The 26,105-nt window shown below is 43.2% G+C and overlaps 1 protein-coding gene across 5 annotated transcripts in view; it reads left to right on the forward strand.

Moving 5' to 3' along the window:
* The window catches only part of Balat (Beta-alanine transporter), a 78,718-nt gene extending 53,028 nt beyond the window's left edge, over positions 1 to 25,690 (forward strand). For 2 of the 5 annotated variants that reach the window (XM_076198763.1, XM_076198762.1), the window contains exons 9-14: positions 4,535 to 4,668; positions 5,359 to 5,444; positions 16,495 to 16,623; positions 16,850 to 17,028; positions 21,556 to 21,731; positions 22,274 to 25,689. In XM_076198763.1, the coding sequence (XP_076054878.1) occupies positions 4,535 to 4,668; positions 5,359 to 5,444; positions 16,495 to 16,623; positions 16,850 to 17,028; positions 21,556 to 21,731; positions 22,274 to 22,583 (1,014 nt within the window). In that variant the 3' untranslated portion in view covers positions 22,584 to 25,689. Of the gene's footprint in view, positions 1 to 4,534; positions 4,669 to 5,358; positions 5,445 to 16,494; positions 16,624 to 16,849; positions 17,029 to 21,555; positions 21,736 to 22,273 lie in introns of those variants that run through there. The other 3 variants (XM_076198761.1, XM_076198764.1, XM_076198765.1) reach the window with 3 other exon arrangements.
* The last annotated feature ends 415 nt before the right edge of the window (positions 25,691 to 26,105 follow it).

The following is a 26,105-nucleotide window of genomic DNA, read 5'->3' on the forward strand; positions in this document are numbered from 1 at the left end:
TGACACGACATTTCAACTCTTTGAGATATCCATAGGCAATGGGAAGCTCAGACTCTGCAATGTTTACTCTGCTCCAGAAAAAAAAATCAATCTCTCTACCCTCCCCTGACCCACGTCTCACGGTATGATCTACATGGGGGACTTCAACGCCCGGCACCCTGCCCTAGGAGATGTCTCCCCCTCCCCGAATCGTAGTGGGCTACCTCTCCTCGAGTACATCCGCCGTCACCGCCTTACTCACTGGCCCACTGGGGTTGCCACACACTCCAGAGGAGACACGGTCGACCACATCATTAAATCCGGTCTACTAGCAATACACGTTAGGTGCTTTCCCATACAGACTCTCTTCTCTGGCGACATCGCACTTGGACTCCTGTACTCCCTACCAAGTGGGCAGTCTCCTCTTCACACCCGCCTCCGCATCTCCATTCCTCCGAAGTACTGATCCAACTACGTCTCTTATATCTCCATTCTTCTACTAACATTTTATCTCCAGTCACCTGAAAACCTGTACTCTTCCCTCGTTGCTTCAACACATGATTTTTACACCTGTTACGTCACAACGCCATACATCAAAAGATGCCGCAAGGACCACGCATGGACGCTAGACCGATGCATCCTACAGGCGGAAAAGAGGACTGAAAGAGAGGGTCTCGTCTTTCAAAAGCAGCCAACACCTGCTAATCTACTCCATTACCAGACATCCAGAGATGACCTCGTTGTCCTGCAGCAGTGTGCCCATACCGAGTTGTGGAAGAAATATATTGACAGCATCGACCACCAGACCAGCGTTGGTTACATATGGCACCTGATAAACAAAGTCATCAAGAAGGCATTGAGTGCTCTCCACCACAGCCCAGCCCAATATGCACAGGACTTGGTCTGAACAAGCACAGGCAAACAATCTTCCCGCCCATTCAAGAGACACTCTCCACCCACAAGAATATCCGCACCCTGCGTCTAATGACTGCATTATTACGGACGGATGAAGATGACGACGTGCCATCACTGAGGACGAACTGTAATGTGCTCTTGTCATAAGCAAAACAACAGCTCTCGGGGATGATGGCATCACCTATCAAGTCCTCCGCCTGCTCCTTAAAGTCCCTGGTAATCCCTTGCTGCAACTCTACAACCTTTGCTTTAGCAAGGGATATGTACCTCGTGCCTGGACATCTAGTACCATTGTGCCCATCCCCAAACCTGCCACAGACAAGTTCAGGCCTATTTCACTCACCTCCTGTTTCTGTAAAGTCCTCGAACGTATATTTCTCACTCGCCTTATGTTTCGACTACAGGATAAGCTATCACCGCAACTGTATGGTTTCTTACCACAGAGGAGCACACACCACTGCCTGATGGACCTATATGCCCGCCTCTCCCCTACCAGTGTGGTAGCATTTCTTGATCTCAAGAGTGCTTTCGACGTAGCCAACAGGGAGATTATTCTCGAATTTGACGTCTAAGGCAACCTGAGGTGGATCCGTAGCTATCTCTCAAACAGGACTTCACATGTACTATTCCAGGGAACGTGCGGTACCTCCAGGGAATTCGAACTTGGTACTCCACAGGATAGGGTTTTAAGTCCCTTCCTCTTTAACGTCCTGATGCACCGCCTGTTATCCCTTCCCCCCAACATTCCCTGCATAACTGCCACCTGCTACGCTGATGATATATGTGTACACTCCACCTCTGCCGCAAACTTACAGCGCCTCCTTCACTCCTTCAACATCTGCCTGTCCCCAGAAAAAAGTCAACTATTCTCTCCTAGAGGCCCCGGAACACTGCCAATGTTCACAGTGTCATCCCGCCCTGCGCACAGTACCTGTACCTGGAAGATCTGGTACGCATCACTCCAGCCCTACCTGCTCGGCAGCGCATTCATCCCATCATCCAAGATCTCCTCCACCGGCTAGAACTGCGCTTTATCCCCTTTAAATGGCTCACTAACATTGCCGCTGGACTATCCATCCACTTGGCAAGAACCATCTACGTTGCCTTCATTCGGTGAGTCATAGACTATCTCTCCCCAGCCCTTGGTCAATTCTCCAAGACCTCCTTGGTACCTTAGGAAAAATTCCAGAACAGAGTGATGCTGTACATTCTTGGATGCCCCACCGCCACCAGAGTAGTAAACATGCATATCGAACTTAATCTTCCTTCAGCTATTGAAAGAATACACGCTAACATTTCCTTCAGCGCCAAGTGCCTCCACTCATCCTATCTGGCCCCGCACTATTCCCATGTTCTAAGAGCTTCACTTGACCCCGCCGCACCCCCCCTCCGTTGCGTCTCGGCGTCCTCACCCTCGTTAACACAGTGTGTTCCATCTTGCAGCGCCTTCAAATCGAAATCCTTGTCGCCGAAGTTGATCGCAGACCGCTTCTATGGAGGATTCCACAGTCACCTGTCACCTTCACACCCACTTCAAAAATAAATCCCCCCGCTCCTCCAGAAACAGTTAGCCCCGGAACACATCACCGCAATGTCCTCCTTCGTCCCTGCCGCACACCATCTCTACTTAGACGGGTCATTACATCCAGGCGGTAGCGCGGGCTGCGCCGTCTACTCAAAGGATTACAAAGGCGGAGCATGCCGACAGGAGACCTTTTGATCCATATCTAGGTCGGATGCGAGAAAAAAAAATGATATTAATAATAAAATAATAAATAAAAATTATAATAATGTAAATAAGAAATATAATACATAAATAAATGCATAGGTATAGTTAAATAATAAACAAACAGGTAAATAGTAAATAATGATAAATTGACATATAACTAATAATAAATGAAAATCAGACAGACAAATGATAACAAAACAAAAACAAATAATATAAGATAAATTATAATCATTACAACATCTTACTTAGGTATTTATCTAAATGATTCTTAAAGCTTCGAACTGAACTACATTGCACTACCTGTGCAGGAAGTTTATTCCATTCATTAACTACACGGTTGGCAAAGTTGTTTACTCACCGGATGCGGAGCCACCTGAGGGAGGCTGGGTTACCCAACTCGTTCAAGTCTACGTATTGCGAACTACAGGCACTCCTGCTGGTTATTAATCTACTTTGTCAGCGGCGAGTGAATGACGTGGTAATGTGTGGCTCCCAGTCCGCCCTATGACCCATCTCGTCTTCACAACCCATACACCGCCCCCTAATCCGTCATTTTTTACAACAACTAGTCGCAGCTATAGAACACTCTCAACATAAGCTTGATGTGGATTCCCTCCCACGATGGAATCGCTGCCAATGAAAAGGCAGATCTCCTCGCTGAAAATACCTGTAAACTGCCACTACCCGGCGATGCCACACCCTCCTCCCTCTGCTATAAGAAGATTATACACTCTGCCGCTCTTCTAGCCACTCTACACCGCATGAATGTAGAGCGTGCGCAAAGTATATCAATACAACACTACGACCACTTTCGTCTATCCCGAGGTATCGCAAGCACGGATTCCTCGTTCGCAGACACAATATTGTGACTGTACGGCTTCGCCTTTGGTTACAGATCGCTGTGGCAAGTCTCTGAGGCGGGGGACATACCACACTACTCCACCTGCAAGCTATGCGACCGTCCCAACGCCAACAGTCTCCACCACTACTGCCTCGAATGTCCCTCAGTAAGAGACCTATTGCCCCAAAGCCAAGATTTAATACATGTGTGTCACTTTCTCTTAACTGACAATAATCTAGACACTGTCCTAATTCGACACCCACACTTTGGTGGATGCTAAAGCTTACCTCACCTTGATTACCAATATATTTCCCCTTACAGGATGTAATGGAACTGCCTAGTGTGGGCCTTGTGGTCTCTTGCAGTCTCCTTCTTTCTTATGTTCTTATTATTGCCGTACAGCTTCACTACACGTAGAAACGTGATCTGCGCATTACGCATACTATGTGTAAATAGAAAGTACCTAGGTTAGTCGCTCTATGAGCGTTATAAATCTATATAAATATTCTCTCTCTCTCTCTCTCTCTCTCTCTCTCTCTCTCTATATATATATATATATATATATATATATATATATATATATATATATATATATATATATATATATATCCATCTTCCACTCGCACCCTTAGAGCTCAGATTCTAAGATTCCAGCGATATCTACCATTCTTCCCCAAAAATATTCTACCCCATTGTGTTTACCTATGCCTCTGTTCGTGTCACAATTTTAGGGGAAATTGTGATTTTTCGAAATCGCAGGGATAGACATTAAGAGCACATGTACGAGAGTGGCTATTGAAACAAGATCAAATTGTATAAATCAATTAGCACAACAGACAAAAACGTACGCACACTCGCATGGCATGATAGAAACTGCTTAGGGACGCCACTTAGACGGAAAAACTCTCGAGCAAGCGAGCAAAACACTTGGTTCTTACAACATATGTACAACATAGAATAATAAATATACAATACTTCAAGTACACCATTACACACAGTAGCCGTATTCTTGTCCCCTGAACACAGGAGTATTATCTGACCCGTCTTTTGTTTTTCTTCCTGTGTGACAGCGCAAGTTCGAGGTGGAACAGTATATGGCAGGCAAGGACGAGGACCCGGACCCCACGACCAAGTCCTACGGCGTCCTCGATCTCTTCAAGACACCGTACTTGTGCAGAAAAACCATCATTATTACTTTCATTTGGTACGTGTGTGCGTACGTGCGTATATCTGTAGGCAGCATATTCTCAAACCCTGAAGTTATAATTATATAGATATCTATATAGATATAGATAATATATAAGTTTAAATTTGTTATGTGAAATATGCAAATGTTTATATAAATATGAAGTTCATGGGGTGTGAAAAGATATTTCAGGGAAGGAGAGTGTAAAGGAGGGAGCAGGGGAGTTGGGATATTAGCCACTCGATCGCTTTCGATTATCTGTTCCACTGGTTCATCTTTCTGGTTCCAGGAAAGACATAAATAAAACGTGAAATGTAGGGGCTGACTGAATTTACTCAAAAATAATGCCCATTAATTAAGTTCTATGACTGGAACGGATCCAACAAAGTACAATTTACCAATAATATTCCTTAGGGATTAGTAAGTCTTTATTTCTATCTATTCATGTATATTCATTTAAATGTTTTCTTGTTTATTTGTTTATTTAATTAGCTAGTTAGTAATTATTTTCTTAGGATGAGTAGTTGCGTTCATAGAGTATACTTAGAAGCATAATTCCCTGTATTGTGTATAATGCTTATTCCACGACTTGCCTGTTGTCGTCTTCAGAAGATCAATGAAATACATAAGGAACAGAGGAAGTCCTTGTCTCTCCTGAACAAATAATGGCCATCCATCTTTGACTAATCCTTGCATTTTCTACCTTAGGTTCACAAACACCTCAGTGTATGTTGGTCTATCGTACTACGCGCCATCTCTTGGTGGAGATGCTTACTTCAACTTCTTCCTCGCAGGTCAGTGTTTCCAACTTTTTTTTTTTTTAAGTACAGGGGTGGGATACATATATCTCTGATTAGAAGCCGTGACAGTATCAGTCATAGTAATAAATGAAACCTAAATACAGTTGCGACAGATTTAGGGAAAATGAGCAAAGGAAAGTTATTACACTCTATGGTAACAAGAGAAAGATTGAAGCGGGGAACTAGAAAACAAAATAGATGTGACACAACCATAATATTAGTACGAGTAGTTTTGGTGATTTTTTTTTTTCAGATTGTCTGAAAATATGCCTTGGGTAATCAATTATGTAGTAAAAGTTTTATATGCCATCATATAGCTCAACCCATTTGAATATATATATGTATATATATAAATATATATATATATATATATACATATATGTATATGAATATACATACATGTATATGTATATATATATGTTGGTACATTGTGACAAATATATATATATATATATATATATATATATATATATATATATATATATATATATATATATATACATACATACACACACACACACACACACACACACACACACACATATATATATATATATATATATATATATATATATCAATAGACGCAGGAGTAGGAGACGGCATCGGTACGGTAATTAACTATCATCCCCCCATCCTACCCCACTCTAAACACTCTCTACTACGTCTCATCATACTAATTCTCTCTCAAGCTTTCAACACAACACACTAACACAATTGCTAGGAAGGACCATGGCCGAGACCAGGGTCCTCCGGGCGGACCATGGAGACCCTCGGACAAGGGGAAGTTACTGCCTACAGTGTGTAGGGATCTAGCCATTCCAATAGTCAACCTCTTCAAGGTGAAGCAACGGCTACAATGTACTCTGCACCGCCGCCCAGGACATGGAGAAATTCCACGCCATAGAGGCTAAACCGAGACTAGCGAAACTGGGACTCTTGTCGGTTCTGCTGCACTCGCAAAGGGCACGTAGGACCGTCTTCTGCTCTGGGGTTGACCCCTGGATAGGGGAGAGAGCGACCCAGGAGATCCAACAGGAGCTAGTAACACAACATCCTCTACAGGGAGTCCAGGTGACAAAACTGGGCACCCTCACACGCATATTCAAGATCACTTGCTCCACCGAGGCCGAGGCAGAGAAAATCCTCACAGAAAGTATCAAAGCCTTCAACATGTACAATATATCCCGGCAGACAGAATCCGCAGAGAGGAATATGTGGAGATTACAAACACACAACACACCATCACACAGTGCACCAACATAGAACAAACATGCTCCAAATCCGCACAGAAAGTGCACACACGGAGACAGTGCACACAAGTAACAACAAAATGCTTAAACTGTCAAGGGAGCCGTGTAGCAGCATCTTGTCCCGTAAGAAAGAAGATGGTCAAAAGTCCTCCAGGTTAGACGAACACAACACACGGAGACATACACAGCAGCAGCAGCACGAAGCATTGTCCCACCCAACTCCCGCTCTAATCCTCCTTTCCCCCGCCACTTTCCCACCTGCCCCGGTCACCCAGATCAACATTACTCTCACAGACACCACACAACTAAAGACAATGGGCATGATATACTCGTACCACCTGCGTAGGATAACACACCCAAGCACATTCCAGACTCATATAGCCGAGCTATGCACAGGAAACAACGTTATCGCCATCCACACTGATCCCAGTTGCATCGTCGGAAACACTCCTCGGTATACCCGTACAAACCAAAACCACAACCTCCTCTCCCCCACTACCACCATCATCCCCGACCGAAGCGACGATACCCGTCCTTCCACCTCCACCTCCCACAAAGCATTCTCACCTCCTTCCACCCTCCACCAGCTTCCCCTCACACACAAACACCCACCTCCACTGCTCCTGCCGCCCACACCTCCTCCTCCTCGTCCACCACAGCAACCACATCCACCTCCAGTTCCTATTCCACCTCCACTGCTCCTGCCGTCCACATCTCCTCCTCCACCGTCTCCTCCGCCACAGCAACCACATCCGTTTCTCCCGTAGTACAGAATCCCACCAATAGCGACTCCGATCCAGAGCACTCACCAGACACGGATATCCAATTCACCATATGCACAATCACAAACACACGATGCCCAAACATTCCCACAACTGCCAACCTCAAAACAGGCCTCGACGCGGAACTTACAAAATCACGCTCCCAATAAACAGCAGACTCCTTAGAACACATCAGAGAAATGGAAACACGGTACATCGAGAGGACGGTATTTCACATCAGATATCTTCCACCAAGTAAATACAAAAAGCTAACAAAAACACCAGTCTCATAAATATGGCACATACGTTAACATCTACATGCACTGCACACATAAGTTCACAACAGGAGACACGAACTTAACAACATTTACAGACACCTAGACCCGAACATTATCATTATCAATGGACGTGGATGCGCCCCGGTGAGACCCATAGAAAATCCAGAGCACACCGTACACACTATAAACACTTCACAAGAAAAAAAAATGAGGGATCATGCATCTTAGTACAAACCCAGATAACACACAACTTAATAAACGACTTCCACTCAGATATACTTGCGGTGACCATAGAAACCCCTCTAGGACCCACCACCTTTGCCTCAACATACATCCCATTCAGATGTTGCTGCTTGACATTCTCAGACTTCATACGACTCGCCATATTCCAACACCCTAAGTATATAATGGGTGACCTCACTGCCAGATCCCAGGAATTGGGTCACAGGGATTCTACCACCCCCCAGGCAGAGGCGTCTCTCATCTTATATGCAACTGTCGTATGACTCGCATAAGACCTGGCATCCTCACTTTCATCAACCATCAGACAGCCACTACACCAGACATAGTCATATAAAACAGAAACGCAACACACAATCACCACATAACACCCGGACCACTCACATTCAGTGACCACATACCCGTCATCATCACGGTCTCCGTGTCCACCATACAGATGCCCATATGGTGCCGCTACGCACACTCAAGAGCTAACAGGGAAAGATTCATGTTGCTCTTGGGGGAATGCGACGAGGTCACTTTGGAAAGGACAGATGAGGAGGAAATAGACCGAGCTTTGCAAGCCACAGAAACTGCCATATTACACGCAGCATCACTCACAATTCCTAGAATTGCACACAGGACGCTACCACATGCACCCATTACAGAAAACAGTCTACTAACACAAGCCAGACACATACACGACTACATCACAACACATATACAAGGACCACACCACATCATTAGACTCAACCAAATTAGACAGATCTTCAGAGAATATCATAAAACACAACAATCAGAAAAATGACAGGAAATGGTTGCAAAGCTGCCAGCCCCCAAAGATATAAAAGCTTTCTTGAGGCCGGTCAGAAGGATGATGGGAAACACAAAAACAACATATAATCACTACATTACAGACGAACAAGGCAACAAACATTATACACCGCAAGACAAAGAAATGACACTACGCACACACTATCAACAAACATTCACTATTATACCCACAGACTTCGATCTGGATTTTGAACAACACATTAATACTATCATGAAAAAACACACAACTCACACTCCTTTCTTCTCGCTCTCACCCCTCCGCATTCCCAGCAGAGGGACAAGCAAGACCCATTCAGCCCCACGAACGGCGGGAGGCACTGAGCTCCATGAAGCAAAGGGCGCCGGAGAGAACGGAAATTTCCAAACATATGCTTACACACGCTCCAACATGTGAGGTTCCTCAAGGGAGCTCCCTCAGTCCAACACTATACAACATATTCCTTCACGATATCCCGCCTCCCCAAGCGGGATGTCAACATACCATATACGCGGACGACATCACCCAGATAATAACATAAACCAGTAAGTCAACACGCATGCTTGCGAAGAAGTCAGAGCGTGCGATCGAGAGCATCAACGCCTTCGAATGCTGCTGGAAGATTCACACGAACCAACAGAAATTTTCACTAAAATGTGGTGAATATGGTGCGAGAATGGGTGAGCAATTGGCATCCCCAGCACGGGGTCGAAGGTCACCGTGTAGAAAGGGACGAATGGGTGTTGGCCGACGTTTGTGGGCAGTAGGTTGAGAAAAGTCCAGTGGAAGAAAAATATAGAGAATGATTAGCTAAGGTAGGATTAATAGGCGTTACGAGTGAAAAATAAACTAACTAGAAGACTCTTCGTCATCGGGATCGACGAAGCAGGAAATAACGAGGATAAGGTAAGTGATACGTCGCCCCGCGACAAGTTATCTAGGAATGGACGAAACGACTAGCACAAAGAGGGAACCATTCAAGATGAGCAACATAACCCTAAAGCCGTTTGATTGCAAGAGAGACGTCGTCACGTGGCTTAAAAAGACAGAATTAGTGACTAAATTAACCGGTGTCAGTGACGTCGTGAGCTATATTGCCCTTAATCTGGAAGGGAACGCATTAGCCATCTACTTAGAATGAAAGAGATAGATCAAAACGATGCAGAAAAGCTGAAAAAGAGGCTCGAAGAGCCATTCGCTCAGAGTGCGTTCGAATCATTATATCGGCTACAAAAAATACGCTGAGCTGGCGAACAGGTCGACGTGTTTGCCAACGAAATTAAAAGATTAGCGAGACTATCGAGATTTAAAGGCAAAGGCTTGGAACAAGTAGTTAGAATGGTTTTTGTGAATGGCTTCCTAGATCGAGTATCCGCTGGGCTATAGCAAATAGATGATGCCGAGTCTGCGAGTATAGAAATGTTGGAAGTCCATGCTAGAATTCTCAGCTGCAATAGCGACAGAGAAATCAAAAGGCCTTGCACGAGATCAAGGATAAAGATACCAGTATGATGACTCACCCGGGAAGGGAGGAGACCTACTGGATCAGCGTCCACCGGTCGAAAGAAAAGGAAAAACGCGGGAGTCAGGAGTGACTACAGCGGATGCGGGGGACCACCTAGGATGCGTTGTTATAGGTGTGGGCGATCAGGTCATCTCACGTGGGACTGTGGAGAGACGAAGTATATCCGTTACAAATGTTGAGAACCAGGACACATCGCCCGACAATGCAAGCAGGGAAACGGATAAGGGGCGGGTGCTGTGCGAGCTGCCGCTCAATCAATGTAAGGATGCTGCCCAACTTTATGCCAATTATAGATGTCTGGCTGAGAGGAAAATTTGCAAGAGCACTAGTAGATTCCGGCTGTTCAACCACGATTGTAACGGCTGACCTGGTTAATGGATTCAGTCAGGGAGATATGGCCCTGATGACGATTAAAAGAAAGGAGACAAAGTGCAAAGGCGACCAGGAAGTTGAAATGTAGGTGGAGGGCATTCCTATACGACTAAGAGTGCTTGTTATCAGAACGGTCATAGAGATAATCGAAGTGGTAGTGGGAATGGAGGCAATTGCATAGCTCGGAGAAGTCACGTTTGTCGGCGGACAAGTGAGGGTTGAAGCAATGCGTGACTCAAGTACGGAATGGAGAGATAGGAGCCGTCAGATGCCGGGGACAGACGTAGGGATGACAAGGAGGGCAGTGTCGCCACGAAGCTCGACCTTGAAGAGGGGGCGGTACCTTGTACAATTGAGGAAAAAGACTTCCTGGCGAAATTTGATGGCCAGAAGTAGGAATTAGAGTGGTACCTCAGAGGAGGCTCGCCTATATTGAAGAACAAAGTCACCAGCTACGAACAGACTCTCGGAAAGGGGGTGAGGGATGACTTTGATATTAAAGTACAGCGGTGGATTGATGAGGGAATTCTGAGTCCTTGGGAGGAGCCGGTGGAGGATGAAATCTTGCCTTTGATGGCAGTGGTGCAGCCGACCAAGTACAAAGTACGACCGGTGTTGGATTTCTGCGAGCTGAACCAGTTTGTAAGGGGTCACACTGGCGATGATTATGTAGACATATGTAATGAGACTCCACGCAAATGGCGCCAAATGAGGGGTGCATCCACAATTGTAGATCTACGGGCGGCTCAACTGCAAATTCACGCTGCGAAGAAGCTATGGATATACCAACTAATAAAATATAAAGGTAAGACATATTGCTTGACCAAAATGGGATTCGGGTTGTGTTCAGCTACAAGGATAATGACGAAGACCCTGAAGACAGTGCTGAGGAAGACTGATTCCTACCTCGATGACATAGTAGTGGATGATACTGTTGTACCGGCGTCGGACATAGTGAAACACTTGGCTCGGTTTGGATTGGTCTCAAAGGAACCGGAACCGATGGAAAGAGAAACGGTGTTGGGACTGCGACTAGACAGGGACGGGAACGGAAACCTGATGTTCAGAAGAGGCAACGACATCCCGGATGTGACGGACGAGATTAGCAGACGAAAGCTCCCTCTCGCTGTATGGCAAATTGGTTGGTCACTACCCGATCACAGGTTGGCTCCGTGTGGTGTGCAGTTATATTAAGAGGCGGTCAGGGTTGAAGGGTTGGGGAGACAAGGTTGACGAGGGCATGCTCACGATGATACGTGACATCGTACGACGGGTGAGACGCGATGATCCAGTGAAAGGACAGTGGAGTGCACCACAACAAAACATAAGTGTAATATGGTGTGATCCTAGCAGCATAGCAACCAGTGTAGTCCTGGAGGTAGGAGGTGTGGTAGTCAAAGATGGGGCGTGGTAGCGCAAAGAGGATGACTACTATTACATTAACGTATCAGAGTTAGATGTGGTCGTAAAATGAGTCAATTTGGCGCTGAAATGGGGACTACGCGAGATCGAAATCAGGACAAACTCAGCTGCAGTGGTGGGATGGACGAGAAGAGAATACAAACGAAAGGGGCAGCAGAGGTCATTGTGAAACGGCACCTTGGGATCCTGAGGGAGTTAATAGACGAGTTCAAGGGGGAAGGTGAGCGTAATCCAAGTGCCGTCGGGAGTGAACAAGGCGGACGTGCTAACCAGAGTAAAGAAATGTTGGCTTACAGTGCTGGAAGAACAGGAAGAGGAGAAGGTTGAAGTGTGCGCCGCAGGATCCCTATGCGCGGAGAAGTTTCATGGAACACGCCTCCTAGGTATTGATAGGCCATTGTTCTTAGCAAGGAAAGTTGACCCGAACATACGAAGGAAGGAGTCCTACGATCTGTAAGAGCATGTGTTCGATCTCGGTCAATAGATCCCGCCCCGAGACCACACGCAACTGAGGAACTCAGCGTAGATGAAAACCGGAGGAGGTTGGCAGTTGACTTAACTCACTATCGACGGGGTATGTACTTATCGATGGCTGATTGTGGCACAGGACGATTCGCCGTCTGGCGGGAGCTGAAGACGAAGACAGAAGAGGAAATTGCATGGGTGATGAATGAGATGTTTCTGGAAAGGGGTTCAGTAGATGAAATCCTGATGGATAATAACACCGCGTTTCGGTCGGGAGCACAGAAAGAAATGCTATACAAGTAGAGCACAAGACGTTTCTTTAGGACTGCTTACCGGCCGAACGGGAATGGAATAGTAGAACGACATCATCGCACTGTCAAGTTCATTGCCGAAATTGCACTAGTGCCGCCTATGGAGCCAGTTTTCTTGTATAATATATCCCCTAGGTCAGGCCAAGACGTAGACTCGGTTCCACAGAGAGCCTCATTTAAATATGATTGGCAACATCCCAGGACAACGCCGGTGCTACCGGCCAGTGCTGAAGAAGGGACTGACTCAGTACAGATGGGGGGGGGGGGGTATGGGTGAAACCAAGGAATAGTAAGTGCACCTCACAGTGGACGAGGGGTATCGTAACGAAGGTAAGTTCGCGGAACATCTCTGTCGAGGGAGTGCCACGACATATCCTGAATCTTCGTCGCGTGGTGAATGGCGGAGAAAACGATGAAGAGAATTACGACCCGGTAGTGGATGGGGGAGCAGCACCCCAACGACCGCAGCGTAATAGACGTCCTCCGGGATGGCTGCAAGATAACGAAGTAGGAAGCAAAGGAGACGAAGAATAGGTTGATCTCGAGATCAAGGGTGTGTGTGGTATGAATGTGGTGAATGTGGTGCGAGTATGGGCGTGTAGTTGGCATCCCTAGCACGGGGTCAAAGGTCACCGTGCAGAAGGGGGCGAACGAGTATTGGCTGACGCGTATGGGCAGTGAGTGTGTTGAGTAAACGAAGGGAGAGAAAGGAATGAGTGAGAAAGTTGATGTGGAAGAAAAATATAGAGGATATTTAGCTAAGGTAGAAGTGATACGTCGCCCCACGACAACATAGCGCATAAACAAGGACACGGGGAGTCATTTGTCACAGCAGATGGCATCCAACACAGATACCCTACGCATGGCAAAGTTCTCGGCTGGTGATTCGGGTGCACGACAAATGGTCGAATGGGACAATTCGTCGACACGAAGTTTCGTCGAACGTGACATTTCGTCGACACGTAAAACAATGTACTTTTGGTGTTATATTTCTAAAATATTTTGTAATATTTGTATTCTATGTGAAATTTCCGATCATTTGATGTATTACTCAACATGATTGGATTACCAGGCTCAGAGTTATAAATGTTTGAATTTTAGACAATTGCACTTTTCGCCGACACCTTACTTTGTCGCCATTTGAGCCATCTTGATTACCTAGATCAGCAGTAGATCATCACCAGAGCCAGCCTATTCTCCAAGCAGATCAACAGATTTTCTTGGAAGGATGAGCAATGGAGTGTAAAATTTGATTGGATATTTGCAATTTATTTCTCAACTTCAAACAATATTGTGACACAAAAGTCAAAATAATAAATTGCATACAATATATTTCAGAATAGTACACAATTTCAACAATAAGTTCAACCAATGTAAGACAGTGAATTGCAGTACAATAAAAACAATAACAATTTGAATTGCAAACACTAAAAACAATTGCAAACAAAGTACAAAAACAATTATTGCACATAACCAATGTTGTACGCGAGGCCCCGAAGGTAATCGAGGGTAGACCACTCAGCGTACTGGTTCACAATGTTAGCAATACGGTTCTTGTGCAGGCGCATTTTCTTGCGTGGTGGCTCAGGATCGTCGCCAGCAAGTAGCTTCTGGATCAAGGTCTCAGTGTAGCACTGCTCACTGCACAAACTCTGGGTAGATTCAAACAAGTTCGGGTGGGCCTTTCCGATACAGTATTTCATCCTGCGAGGCCAACCTTCCAGCGCGTTTGTTGTTTTGGGCTCATCAGCTAGTGTCCGGTCATACACACTCCAGAGATTGGAAGCAAACTTGGGAGGATGACGCGTTAGCCATGAAAAAAAATCCTGAACAACTGTGTACGGAAATACAGTAAAATTATCCTCGCGAAAACTTACATTGATGTATTTAACATATAATGTGTAATTATTTAATCTTATTGCAATGTCTCAGTGTCGCCAATCAATGAACAAATGGTGGCATAATAAGTCCTGAATACTCCTTTTAATTCATTTGATATTGTAACTTTTTCTCATGAAATGTCATCTAAACTACTCTAGCATTCCTCCAAAATGAAAATATATGAATATATTTATTAAATTAGTACTTTAAATGTATTTTTAATATCTGTCGACGAAATGTCACGTTCGACGAATTGTCTTGTCGCCCAGTTGTCGTTCGACCAACTGTCGTAGACCCGGTGATTCACCTCCCACGGGGGAGCAGCACATGTCAAGCAGGCAGCAGCGCAAACGACGGAAAATCTGCACAGACTCTACCACTTCAGAGAGCTGTCTGCAAGACAGTAAGGAATGCTGTATTTTGCACATGTGAGGAGTATCTTTACATACCCAGCCGTCCCACTACACACACTCCGAAAGACACCACTCCAGAAACTGCAGCGTACAAAACAAAGCCTTACACTTCATTACAAACACCAAATACACACACCAAGTAACGGCTGAAGCCTTACACACAGACACAGACATGCCAGCGATCAACATACATCTACATTCACAAACAGTAAAAACCTGGGAAAGACTGCTCACACTCGAAACACCACACATACAAGAAAGCACATCACTATCAACTACCAACCAACATAGAAACTGGCTTCTAAGTTACGAGAAAACATTGCTTGTTCCTACACCACAATTCATAGCGTACATACACCGAAACTAGCATAGACCACACCGCAACGGTCATAAGCACACACACTAAACCAAATCCCCTGTTCACCAGCACCGTCCAACCGCTCCGAACAGAGACAGACATAAACACACACACTTAACCAACTCCCCCGCTCACCAGCACACTCCAACCCCCAACCTTCCCTTGGCTACCTTCACTCTTTGACTCCCCACTCCCCTCCAAGTCCAGTACATTACACTCCCGCCCCATAACAAAACACACAGCACACATATCACCTCAATACATGAACGCCCACACTCACGCACACACAAGCACGAATATAAGTGCAAACTAGACACTGCGAGATACAAAAGCAGGACAACACGATCGTAGCTCCCCTTCCTGTAAGATACAAGTTAAATATTAGGTAAATACACACACATCAAAGAAAAAGTAAAGTCTACCCTCCACACTCCAGTTTTCTAAGACTCCAAGGAAACGTACACATATCTACCTGGATCCCATGGGCCGTAAGTTCAGAGTACCATCCCTATAAGAACACAGCGCGGTGGTAGGATACTCGACTATACCCACACTCCAGCATACACCTACCCACAGTGACAAGTATGACTCCCAGAGTCTGGTTATTAAAGAAGGCTAAACCATCTTCCCTACGCAGTTTAGAAAATACAAATCCCAAAACACTCCTAAAACACAGCTCGTTGGTATCCCAATTCATTAAATCTCTCACTTCCTTTTTCATTTCAAACTTTCTCCTTCCCCTCCCCTCCTCCTCCCAAGATGGGAAAATCCTCTCCTCTCTCTTACCTCTGGTTACCGGTTCCAATTAAAGCATTCGAATTTTTGTTTTTGTTTTTGTCACCCAGAAGCAGGAACTACATATTTACGAGCAACGACTTCCTTAAATGTGAAAACAACAACCGACGATACTAATATAGTATCAAATGCTGAACTTTATTACCGATTTTAATTAATCTTCTTTCCAAAATCCTGGCGCAGGCGTGGCCGAACTACCGACGTACCTGTTCCTGTGGCCCGCCATGGAGTACTGGGGCCGGCGCTGGACTCTGTGCTTCTCCATGATCGTGGGAGGCTCGGCTTGTATAGCCACGGTCCTGACGCAGGAGGGTAAGTAATGCTACGCTTGCCGAATTACCGCGAATAAATGCGTAAAAAGTAAACAAATAAAGTAAACAAATAAATATGATTATAATGATAAAAAATAAATGAATCGATAGTTAAACAAACAAACAAGAAAATAAAACAAATGTATAAATAAATAGATAAATAAACAAATATAAACAAATTAAGTAAAATGAAACTTGTATTTCATCTTTTACATATTCTTGTGTAGATCCGGTGGTGACGCTGGTCCTGTATTGCGTTGGCAAGTTCGGGATTTCCTCGTCCTTCGTGGCTCTGCCCCTGATGGCCTCTGAGCTCTACCCGACGGTGGTCCGAGGCATCGGACTCTCCGTGTCGGCCGTCGCGGGCATGATTGGGCCCGTCGTCATCCCCCTTGTCAATTATCTAGTAAGTGAGGTGGTTTCTTAAAAAGTATGAAAAATAAGTAAATGATGATGGTGATGATAGGATTGATAATAACTACAACAACTACTAATAATAATAATAATAATGATAATGATGATAATTATTGTTGTCGTTGTCGTCATTGTCAATGTCATCGTCATCATTCCTTCACGCAGTGAGAATTTCTAATTGGGTTCATTGGGTTTCGCGCGAAGTGGTATGCGGGTTAAAATTTTGTATTTTACTTCTCTTTGTTCTTCGTTAGAAAAAAAAACGGAGAGTACTCGGGGCACGCTCGCAACATTAACGGTCACGAACTATTTCCGAAATAGCATTGTAAGAGAACCACGATCTGGCGCGAAGCGCAAGCGTTCACTGGAAAGTGCTGAACGCAGTGAGGGTTTCTGTTTGTGTTTTGGGGGTTTCGCGAGAAACGCGCGCACACGAGCACTGTGACATGAACACTATGCCGGTTGAATTTTGGTGTCTTGTTTTTCTTCGTTCTTCGTTGGACCAAAAATCGGAGAGCATTCGGAGCGCGCTCGGAATATTAACGGTCACGCACGATCTATGTCAACGGTCGTAAGGGTCCTGTATTTGATGTATTTCTAGTAAGAATGATAAACCAAGACGACCAATTCCGTACGGTTCGAGGAGCTTGCGAGTTGTGTGAGAATTCCTCTTGTGGTGGTAGTGAAGGAGTCTGGGCCGGTGCTGGGGGTTGGGGGAGGGAGTCTTTCCCCTCCTTCGAGCTTTCTTGGTCTAGAATGGGTTTCATCATGGAAGACAATCATGGGGCAACCCCCTCTAGAAATTCAGGTTGTGTTTGAAACTTTCTCGGTCGTCGCTTATAATTTCGTTAAATTAATTTTAAGTTATAGAATATCGGTGTATGATTGATTAGGATAAAAATGTAGCTCATGTGGATAATAGAAATATATGCATATGCGGCCAATTTGAAGTGTGTATTTTGATACAACCCTATACCATTAATGATATATAATACATTTGAATTTGCCCCCTCCACCTATGAAAATCCCTAAGGACGCTCCTGAAGACAATCATGGATCTAAATACATGATACGTTGATTTTTAACTTTTGCTTGCTGCCTTCTTCGGTTATGATGGTGCTCCCATTCGCCCGTTATTTGTTTCAACTCCATACATTCATCTATAGGTAAAATGGTACATGGTGGGGGATCATTATATCACACATGATTATTAAGTATTGATCTTTTACACGCTTTACCTAGCGATCCACATGTTATGTACGGTTTTTTTTTTTTTTTTTTTTTTTTAGTTTGTGCAAAAACTGATTCCCAAGTGCGTTGTCCAATTTTCTTATATTTTAATGCGTTTGTATTGATCATGCATTTTTTATGTGGAAATAACGGAGTAAGTGGCTCAATCCATCAGGTCGAAGTGATAAATTTAAGTCGACAGGGGAGGAGAGGGTGAGTCGTTGTTGGCTGATGCACGTTGAGTCTAGCAGCACGCGGATATATACATACATATATATATATATATATATATATATATATCTATATATATATATATATTGTGTGTGTGTGTGTGTGTGTGTGTGTGTGTGTGTGTGTGTGTGTGTGTGTGTGTGTGTGTGTGTGTGTGTGTGTGTGTGTGTTCACCTTGGTCTTTGGTCTTTTTGGATCAGTTGTTGGACTCACAACACGTGTGTGTGTGTGTGTGTGTGTGTGTGTGTGTGTGTGTGTGTGTGTGTGTGTGTGTGTGTGTGTGTATGTGTGTTTGTTTAATTTAGTTTAAGAGCTGGAGAGAGGTTTTGGAAAGAGAAAATCTTGAAAGGAAAGACAAGAGGAGAGAATAGACGGGGACGACATCCGTTATTTGGTTTCCTTTTGATGATTAATAAGAAGGGCTTTCACCTCTTTCGCTCTAAGTTTGTTGAGTTACGGAGGCTGAGCACTTCTGTGAGGGCCTTTGCAGTGTGCATAAAGGGGACCCACATGGAGCTTGCTCTACGTTCACATAATGACATTGTTGTTGTTGTTGTTTTTGTTTTTGTTGTTGTTGTTGTTGTTATTATTATTGTTATTATCATTATTATTATCATTATTATCATTATTATTATTATTATTATTATTATTATTATTATTATTATCATTATTATTATTGTTATTGATAATAATAATATTTCTATTGTTATCATTATTGTTATTGTTTTTGTTGTTATCATTGTCATATACATATGCTCAATTATTTATTTATTTATTTACCTATGTTTTTTTTAATGCTTGGATCTGCCTATCAAGGAAATCTACAATTCCCTGGTGTTCGTTCTTAATGGAATTATAATTACTCGTAATTATTTTTGCTTTTTGATTCTTTGGTGGAGACTGAATTTGTACCATATGCATTTCAGCCTAGACCAGCTCTAGTCTCGACCTCCTTTGTCATTGACTCTTCAACCTTTTGCATTTGAGCTACTTACTCCGTTACAACCATACAGTAAATAAATAAATTTATAAATAAATAAAGGTACATATAAAAAAGTAAATAGAAAGTCGCCGTTAAATTTCTACACAAAATAAACTTGGAACAAAAAAGGAAATTTACATTTCATCCACATATAACGAGTGACTGGCCTTTATATAAAATAAACTAATTTCTATGAGCTGTATTTTTACCTTCTTACCGTGTAATTTTTGCTCCCCTGGCTGAGCTTTACTGGCCTAAACTCGTTCCACACGTATCGACTTTCCGCCGTGCGCCGTCCACGACACGACGTCGTGCTCTCAGATAACCATGGGTGTCCCTAGACACCCGTAGTTTTATGAGAGCACGACGTCGTGTCGTGGACGGTGCACGGCGAAAAGTCGATACGTGTGGAACGAGCCTTAGGGGCAAGTGCAGTCACGATATGACTACGCACGCCCTTTGCCGCAGTGCAACTTTAATCTTGCATGTCTGCCTTCTTTCGTTCGGTGATATATTCACGCAAATGAATTCTTTTCTCCTATCATATATGACACATCTATTGTTCTCTTATCATGTGAGACCCTGTGTTATCTAATTAAAAAAAAAACATGCGATAAGTTTTCTTACTAGTTCCGTAATTTTCTTTGTTGTTTATATTTTTTAATTAGGTGTGAATGGAGGAAATTGTATCGCCGTTTATATGTCTTGACTACGAAGAGATGCGAATGTTTATAACTCATTTTTTCGTGCGTGCATGCAGTTGTGGTCAGTTATTAATGTGGGTGAAATTAAATTTACGGCACAAGTGTCCTAGTCTCTCTCTTTCTCTCTCTCTCTCTCTCTCTCTCACACACACACACACACACATACACACACACTCTCTCTCTACGAGCATCATAGCCGACATTTTATTTTTTCATTGCTGTTTGTGTGTTCACTGCATCAAAACATAAACTTACTAAAAACAGAAGCGATTCATAAGAAAGCAATTGGAGGTTAGAAACGAAAGTATCCACAAAAATCCTCATAATTTTTCCACGTTCGTACCTGTGATGTCTAAAAAAAATATGGCGGCTTCACTCTCGTTACTTTTGACGACTTGAATTACATGTTTGTTCTGGCTACCGACAGATGATTTTATTTGGTCGAAGGACACTCACAACCCCCCCCCCATCTCAATTAACTTTTTTTCCTGCAAATTACGTTCACATAATTCTTTCTATGCCATCGCTAAGGAATCCCTCCTCTGTATGTTTTCGGTATTGATTTTTGTTTCCCTTTGTTCCTTTACAATTTTTACCATATCGAGGAAATGTATGCCTTTGTACGTTTTGTAACGTAATATAAAAAAGTTATAGTGAATATTCATTATAATATATTATAGTAAATAATTACCATGATGAATAATTATTGAATATATAAATTATTCATTATTGACTATCATCAATTAGTCATACTGTGTACTAAAGCTGGGCCAATCCTGTGTGTATGTGTTGGGGGAAGGGGGGATTACAAAGGTCTCTACGAAAACTAACCTGTTCAGAAGATGGGCCCTAGATATTGATTAACATTCTAGAACAAACCGTCAACAAAACACGTTCAATACGCTTTATACAGGTGCGCGATGTTACTTAATTAGTTGTATTATGGAAATCCCACGTGACCCCTCCACACACACACTACCTACTAAATCATCTTAGTGACTTGCTAACTGTAGGAACGCCGAAGTTCATTCCCTCCTCTTTGCACAGGACACAGAAATGACGGTACTGCTTATAAGGATGATTTACAATGATGAGGGAGTCACTTTCACCGCGTGATTTTTTTCTAACATGAATAGATCTCTTATATCTCCTTAGTGACTTTGGTCTGATGCACGAACACCTAAACTCATTGCTTCCATTTTGTGCAGGATGCAGAGATTATGATCCTAACCCTGATAATCATGGGCGAGTTACTTTGACCGTGTGATTTCTTTTCTATACTTCTAACATAACACACACCACCTCTTAAACCTCCTTAGTGACTTCGGCTTCCTGCAGGACCACCTAAACTCTTTGTTTTATTTTTGTACAGGGTGCAGAGATGATGGTGCTACCCTTGATAATCATGGGCGTTCTTCTGGTGCTGGGAGGCGTCTTTTCTCTCTTCCTCCCTGAGACGCTGCACCAGCATCTGCCCCAGACTCTGGAGGAAGGAGAAGCTTTTGGCAAAAACCTCACACTAAAAGACTTTACCTGCTGCCCGCGAAAGTAAGTTTGCCTGTGTATTTGCCAAATTGTATTTGACTCATTGTAACACTGAAGAGCTGCGTTACCCGTCACGCATTCAAGATTCTTGTCGAATGTTGTGAATTTGAAAAGCTGGAAGACGACTTCGCCTACAGTATTCTAGACTTCCCTAAGAACAATTCTACAGTGTGTCTAATATTCGTATATATCTAACTTCTCTTAGTTCGTCATTCAGCTTCTCAGTAAATGATGCAAAGGTAATTTGATATTTGGATATTTGAAAAATAAAAGATTGTAACCTTTCAAAAGGTCTCCTGTCGGTATGCTCCGCCTTTGTAATCCTTTGAAAGGAGTAACGATCGTCGGGTCCCGCCTCGTACTCTCCAATTTATCATACCTAGCCTTAATTTCATTGTGTGTGCGTGTGCGTGTGTGTGTGATTCACCACGGTCTTGGATCACGTGTTGGACTCGTGATCGACAGCTATTTCCCTCCCGTGCGTGCATACGTGCATTTCCACCTAATTGTATTGACACTAACTTCCATTGCCAATCTTTGATCAGACCGAGGAAGGCAACTGGGATGTGCGGAAGCGACACTGCAGCCGAGGAGGTGGTGGTGCATTCCCGGGAGGTCACCGCCCGTCGTTTGCTGCAGGAAGAAACCCTCAACAGTTCCTTCAAGAAAGGACACTGCAGGTCCGCCTCGACGCAGACAACCTCAGCCGTCTTTGGCCAAGGCCAGGACGACCCGGAAAGGATATGTGCGAGCGAAAGTTGCTCTGAGATCCTTTTGGGGAACGACGATTCCAAAGAAACTTCAGCAAGTGATACGATAAACCTCAGGAGCAGCTACATGGGGACCGTAGTCTAACGGCCGCTGCCAGGGAAATGAGAGACAGAAAAACTACCTGGATTCCAATAGTTTTATAGAACACGTTTGAAATAAGATTAAGATCAAAGTGCTTTTCATTTGTTTCAGTTGGACGGAAGTGGTTATTTGTGCAACGTAAAAATCATAAAGTTTTTATCAGTAAACCTGAGAAAGATATAAAGAATTACTGACTCCAAGGACGACTCGAGTAATGGCTGCTAGATACGACTTTGTAACACTATGACAGCTTTCAAGCGCCTGTTATGTTTATATTGTCTACAAATGTATATGTTGTGAATAAGTGCATTTGTAAATTCGTCTCTTATGCACGAACTTGCAACTGTTGACATACAATGTGTTTTTGCGTTTAGTGCGTCCTTACAATAAATGGATAAAAAATAAAAAGATAAACAAATAAGTAGACAGATGAATGAATGAATAAATAAATAAGGAAACACATAAATGCATAAGTGAATAAATAAAAAATAAATTAACAAATGAATGAATACATGATTAAATAAATGAATGAATGAATAAATTAATACATAGGTAAATAAGTAAACAAATAAATATATTAATAAGATATAACAGTTTGTCTGGCTCTGCATACTGCCAATTTAGTGTGTGATTCACCTCGGTCTTTGGAACACGTGTTGGACTCGTGACCGACAGCTATTTCCCTCCCGGAAGAGAGCTCAGAGCTCGTATGACCGATCTATGGGTAATGCCGTGACCTTACACACGCACACACACCCAACTCCCCGCCTACGAGAGCTGGAGTTACGACTCGAAGCACAGCGATACTGAGATTAATTCAGCCCTGGGCAGGATTCGAACCCGGACCGCCGTAGTGACAGTCAGGGACTCTACCAACCGCGCCACCGAGTAGTGTGTGTGTGTGTGTGTGTGTGTGTGTGTGTGCGTGTGTGTAATTCACCATTGTCTTGGATCACGTGTTGGACTCGTGATCGACAGCTACTACCCTCCCAGAAGAGAGCTCAGACCTCATATATGACCGATCTATGAGTGATGCTGAAGTCTTGCCTCATTTTCTCTACCATACCTAGTTATAGACCAACAATGAGTACCTGCTGGACGTCGGAGGCGTTCATCTCCCAGCATATATCTTCAAAACCAGCCAACACCCTCATTTCCATTCGAAAGTGCGACCTTGAGGGACTGGTACTCGATCCCTCGGCCGGGCTCAAAATGTCTATCAATTTTGACTATTGTTCCTACATTTCTTCATATAAACAGAGTCCCCCCCCCCGCTTCTTCCTTCTAGCCGGTAGCATAGAGACAGAGATTGTGGGAATGTCAGAGGATAGTTGCTCCTTGCTGTGGAGCTGTGGTTTCTCACTCAGTGTAACTCGAGACAACAGTTATAACTAGTAGAGAATACGTGTGTTTTATCTATGGATCCAGAATGTGTTTGCGACATAAACATACCTTTCAGGTTTAAACTTAGTTTGTGTGATCTGGGATACTGATTTATCTGTCTCGCATTCCTATCAAGCTGCAAAGATGTTTATACTTGATTTTTTACATGTGTCCGTTCCTGGAGTATGGACCTCTACTTAAATATTATATCAATACAAAGTTAAAACTGATGTATGACAGATACAAGGTGATCTGATTGTATGTATATATATATATATATATATATATGTATATATATATATATATACATATATATTATTGTTGTTGAGACATTCTGACAAGTTGACGTAAGCGGAGTAGGAAACACAGGAGTCTTAGTCTTGAGTTTATTCCTGACTAGTTTCGCAGGTGTGTGTGTGTGTGTGTGTGTTTACGCAGAAATAGGAAACCTAATGGTATTCACTCATTTTATTTGTTGTTTGGTGCTCTTCAGAAGAAAAATATGTTCTCTCATCATCATATGTTGCGGATAGTTACAGCCATATGTGGCATCAGGGATTTACTCTTTTGTTTGTGTTCGTCTTAAGAAAATATAACTTAAGGATGTCAAGCTTGCTTCTTACAGTGCAGACCTCGATACAAGTGGTTAAGGAATTCAAAGAGGGCGGAAGAAAGGATTGGAATAGAAATTCGTCAATTATCTTCTCTTATTGGAGATCAGTCTTCAATTAGAAAAGTATAATGTTTAACTCATGGCCGTTGGCATGTTACCAAAGTCACGAAGGCTCGTTGCACACGTATCGACTTTTCGCCGTGCGCCGTCCATGACACGACGTCGTGCTCTCAAATAAACATGAGTGTCTATGGACGCTTTCGCACGCGGCCGTGGTTGTGACGTGTGCAAGCGTCCATAGACGGCGTACGGCGAAAAGTCGATACGTGTGAAACGAGCCTAAGTATTGACTACCCAGAATGTATGCAGTCTGGAAGACTGTGAAACACATTATGCAGGAACAAATTACAGGAATGATTAAAACCTACGAAAATAAATATGGCGTAGTTATTATACACATCAGCGGCAATAAGTGCAGTGTCGTGCATTGCTATGATGGATTGGTTTCCATCCTTGTCGATTCGTGAAGAGTAATCCGAATCGAATCGCCTTGGTGACTTTTCTTTGTCAAGTGGACGCACTAAGGTTATCAGTATTTATTAAAAAAGAAAAAATATATATACATCTTACTAGGTATGCAATTAGAGCTAGTATCAGATGCTACAGTTCTAGGATGAAGGGTGTATTACAAAATCTCTAGAAATTAGAAGATATCGAGGTTGTATTTGATGGTAGCTCGTGACGTGCAGTTTTATTTGCTGCGGATGCGATATGTTATTTATCAAACCTCCTGTCGACGGTTTATGTATAGAAACTTTGGCGTCCAGAAGTGCATTCCAACTTACAACTGCGTCTTTTAAACACCTCGGTAGAAACAGTCATCATAATATGCATCAGTGGTGAACAAATAAGCCAAATTATTTTTGAGTCAGCATGAGGAAGTTGGGGCGGCGTCTTGGTTAACCGAACCATAATGAGGCTTCCGGCAAGGTTACAGAACTCATAAAATAAAGACACATTGTTTAATTAACTGTTTGCTTTTATTATCCAGAGAATTAAAAATACTACGATAATAACTATTTTAGGTTTGTATCCAATACTCTTTGGGTTCAGGTAAACTTTACTGGATCTAAACAAATGGATAAATTCGAATACAGTATTTCTTGTTCTTGGTTGTGCTGCAGTTGAGTAATATATAGGACAGTTAGACATTGGTTTAACTGCAAAAAAAATTGACAGATATCTGAAAAAATATCACACGTTGATTCATTAGGTTTATTGTCACCCTGTTATTCTGTGAATGACAAATAAACGTTTAATCCACTCCTCCCATCCATACCTTGTCCTTCTTTCTCCCGTTTGATACTAATTTCTCTTATTTTGTTCTTTGATTGACTCATGGAGTTGTTTGTACATTTCTTCCCAGAGAGATCCATGGCTCCAGTGCTGAAGTTCCACAGCTGACTTTTGCGGTCAGTCCGTGAAACTGGAGGCAACAAAGTGTGTTGAGTTTATGTTCACAACATCAA

The sequence above is a fragment of the Oratosquilla oratoria genome, chromosome 15 (genome assembly GCF_046742065.1).
Source record: "Oratosquilla oratoria isolate Oo_2021 chromosome 15, ASM4674206v1, whole genome shotgun sequence".
In the NCBI taxonomy this organism is placed as follows: Eukaryota; Metazoa; Arthropoda; class Malacostraca; order Stomatopoda; family Squillidae; genus Oratosquilla; species Oratosquilla oratoria.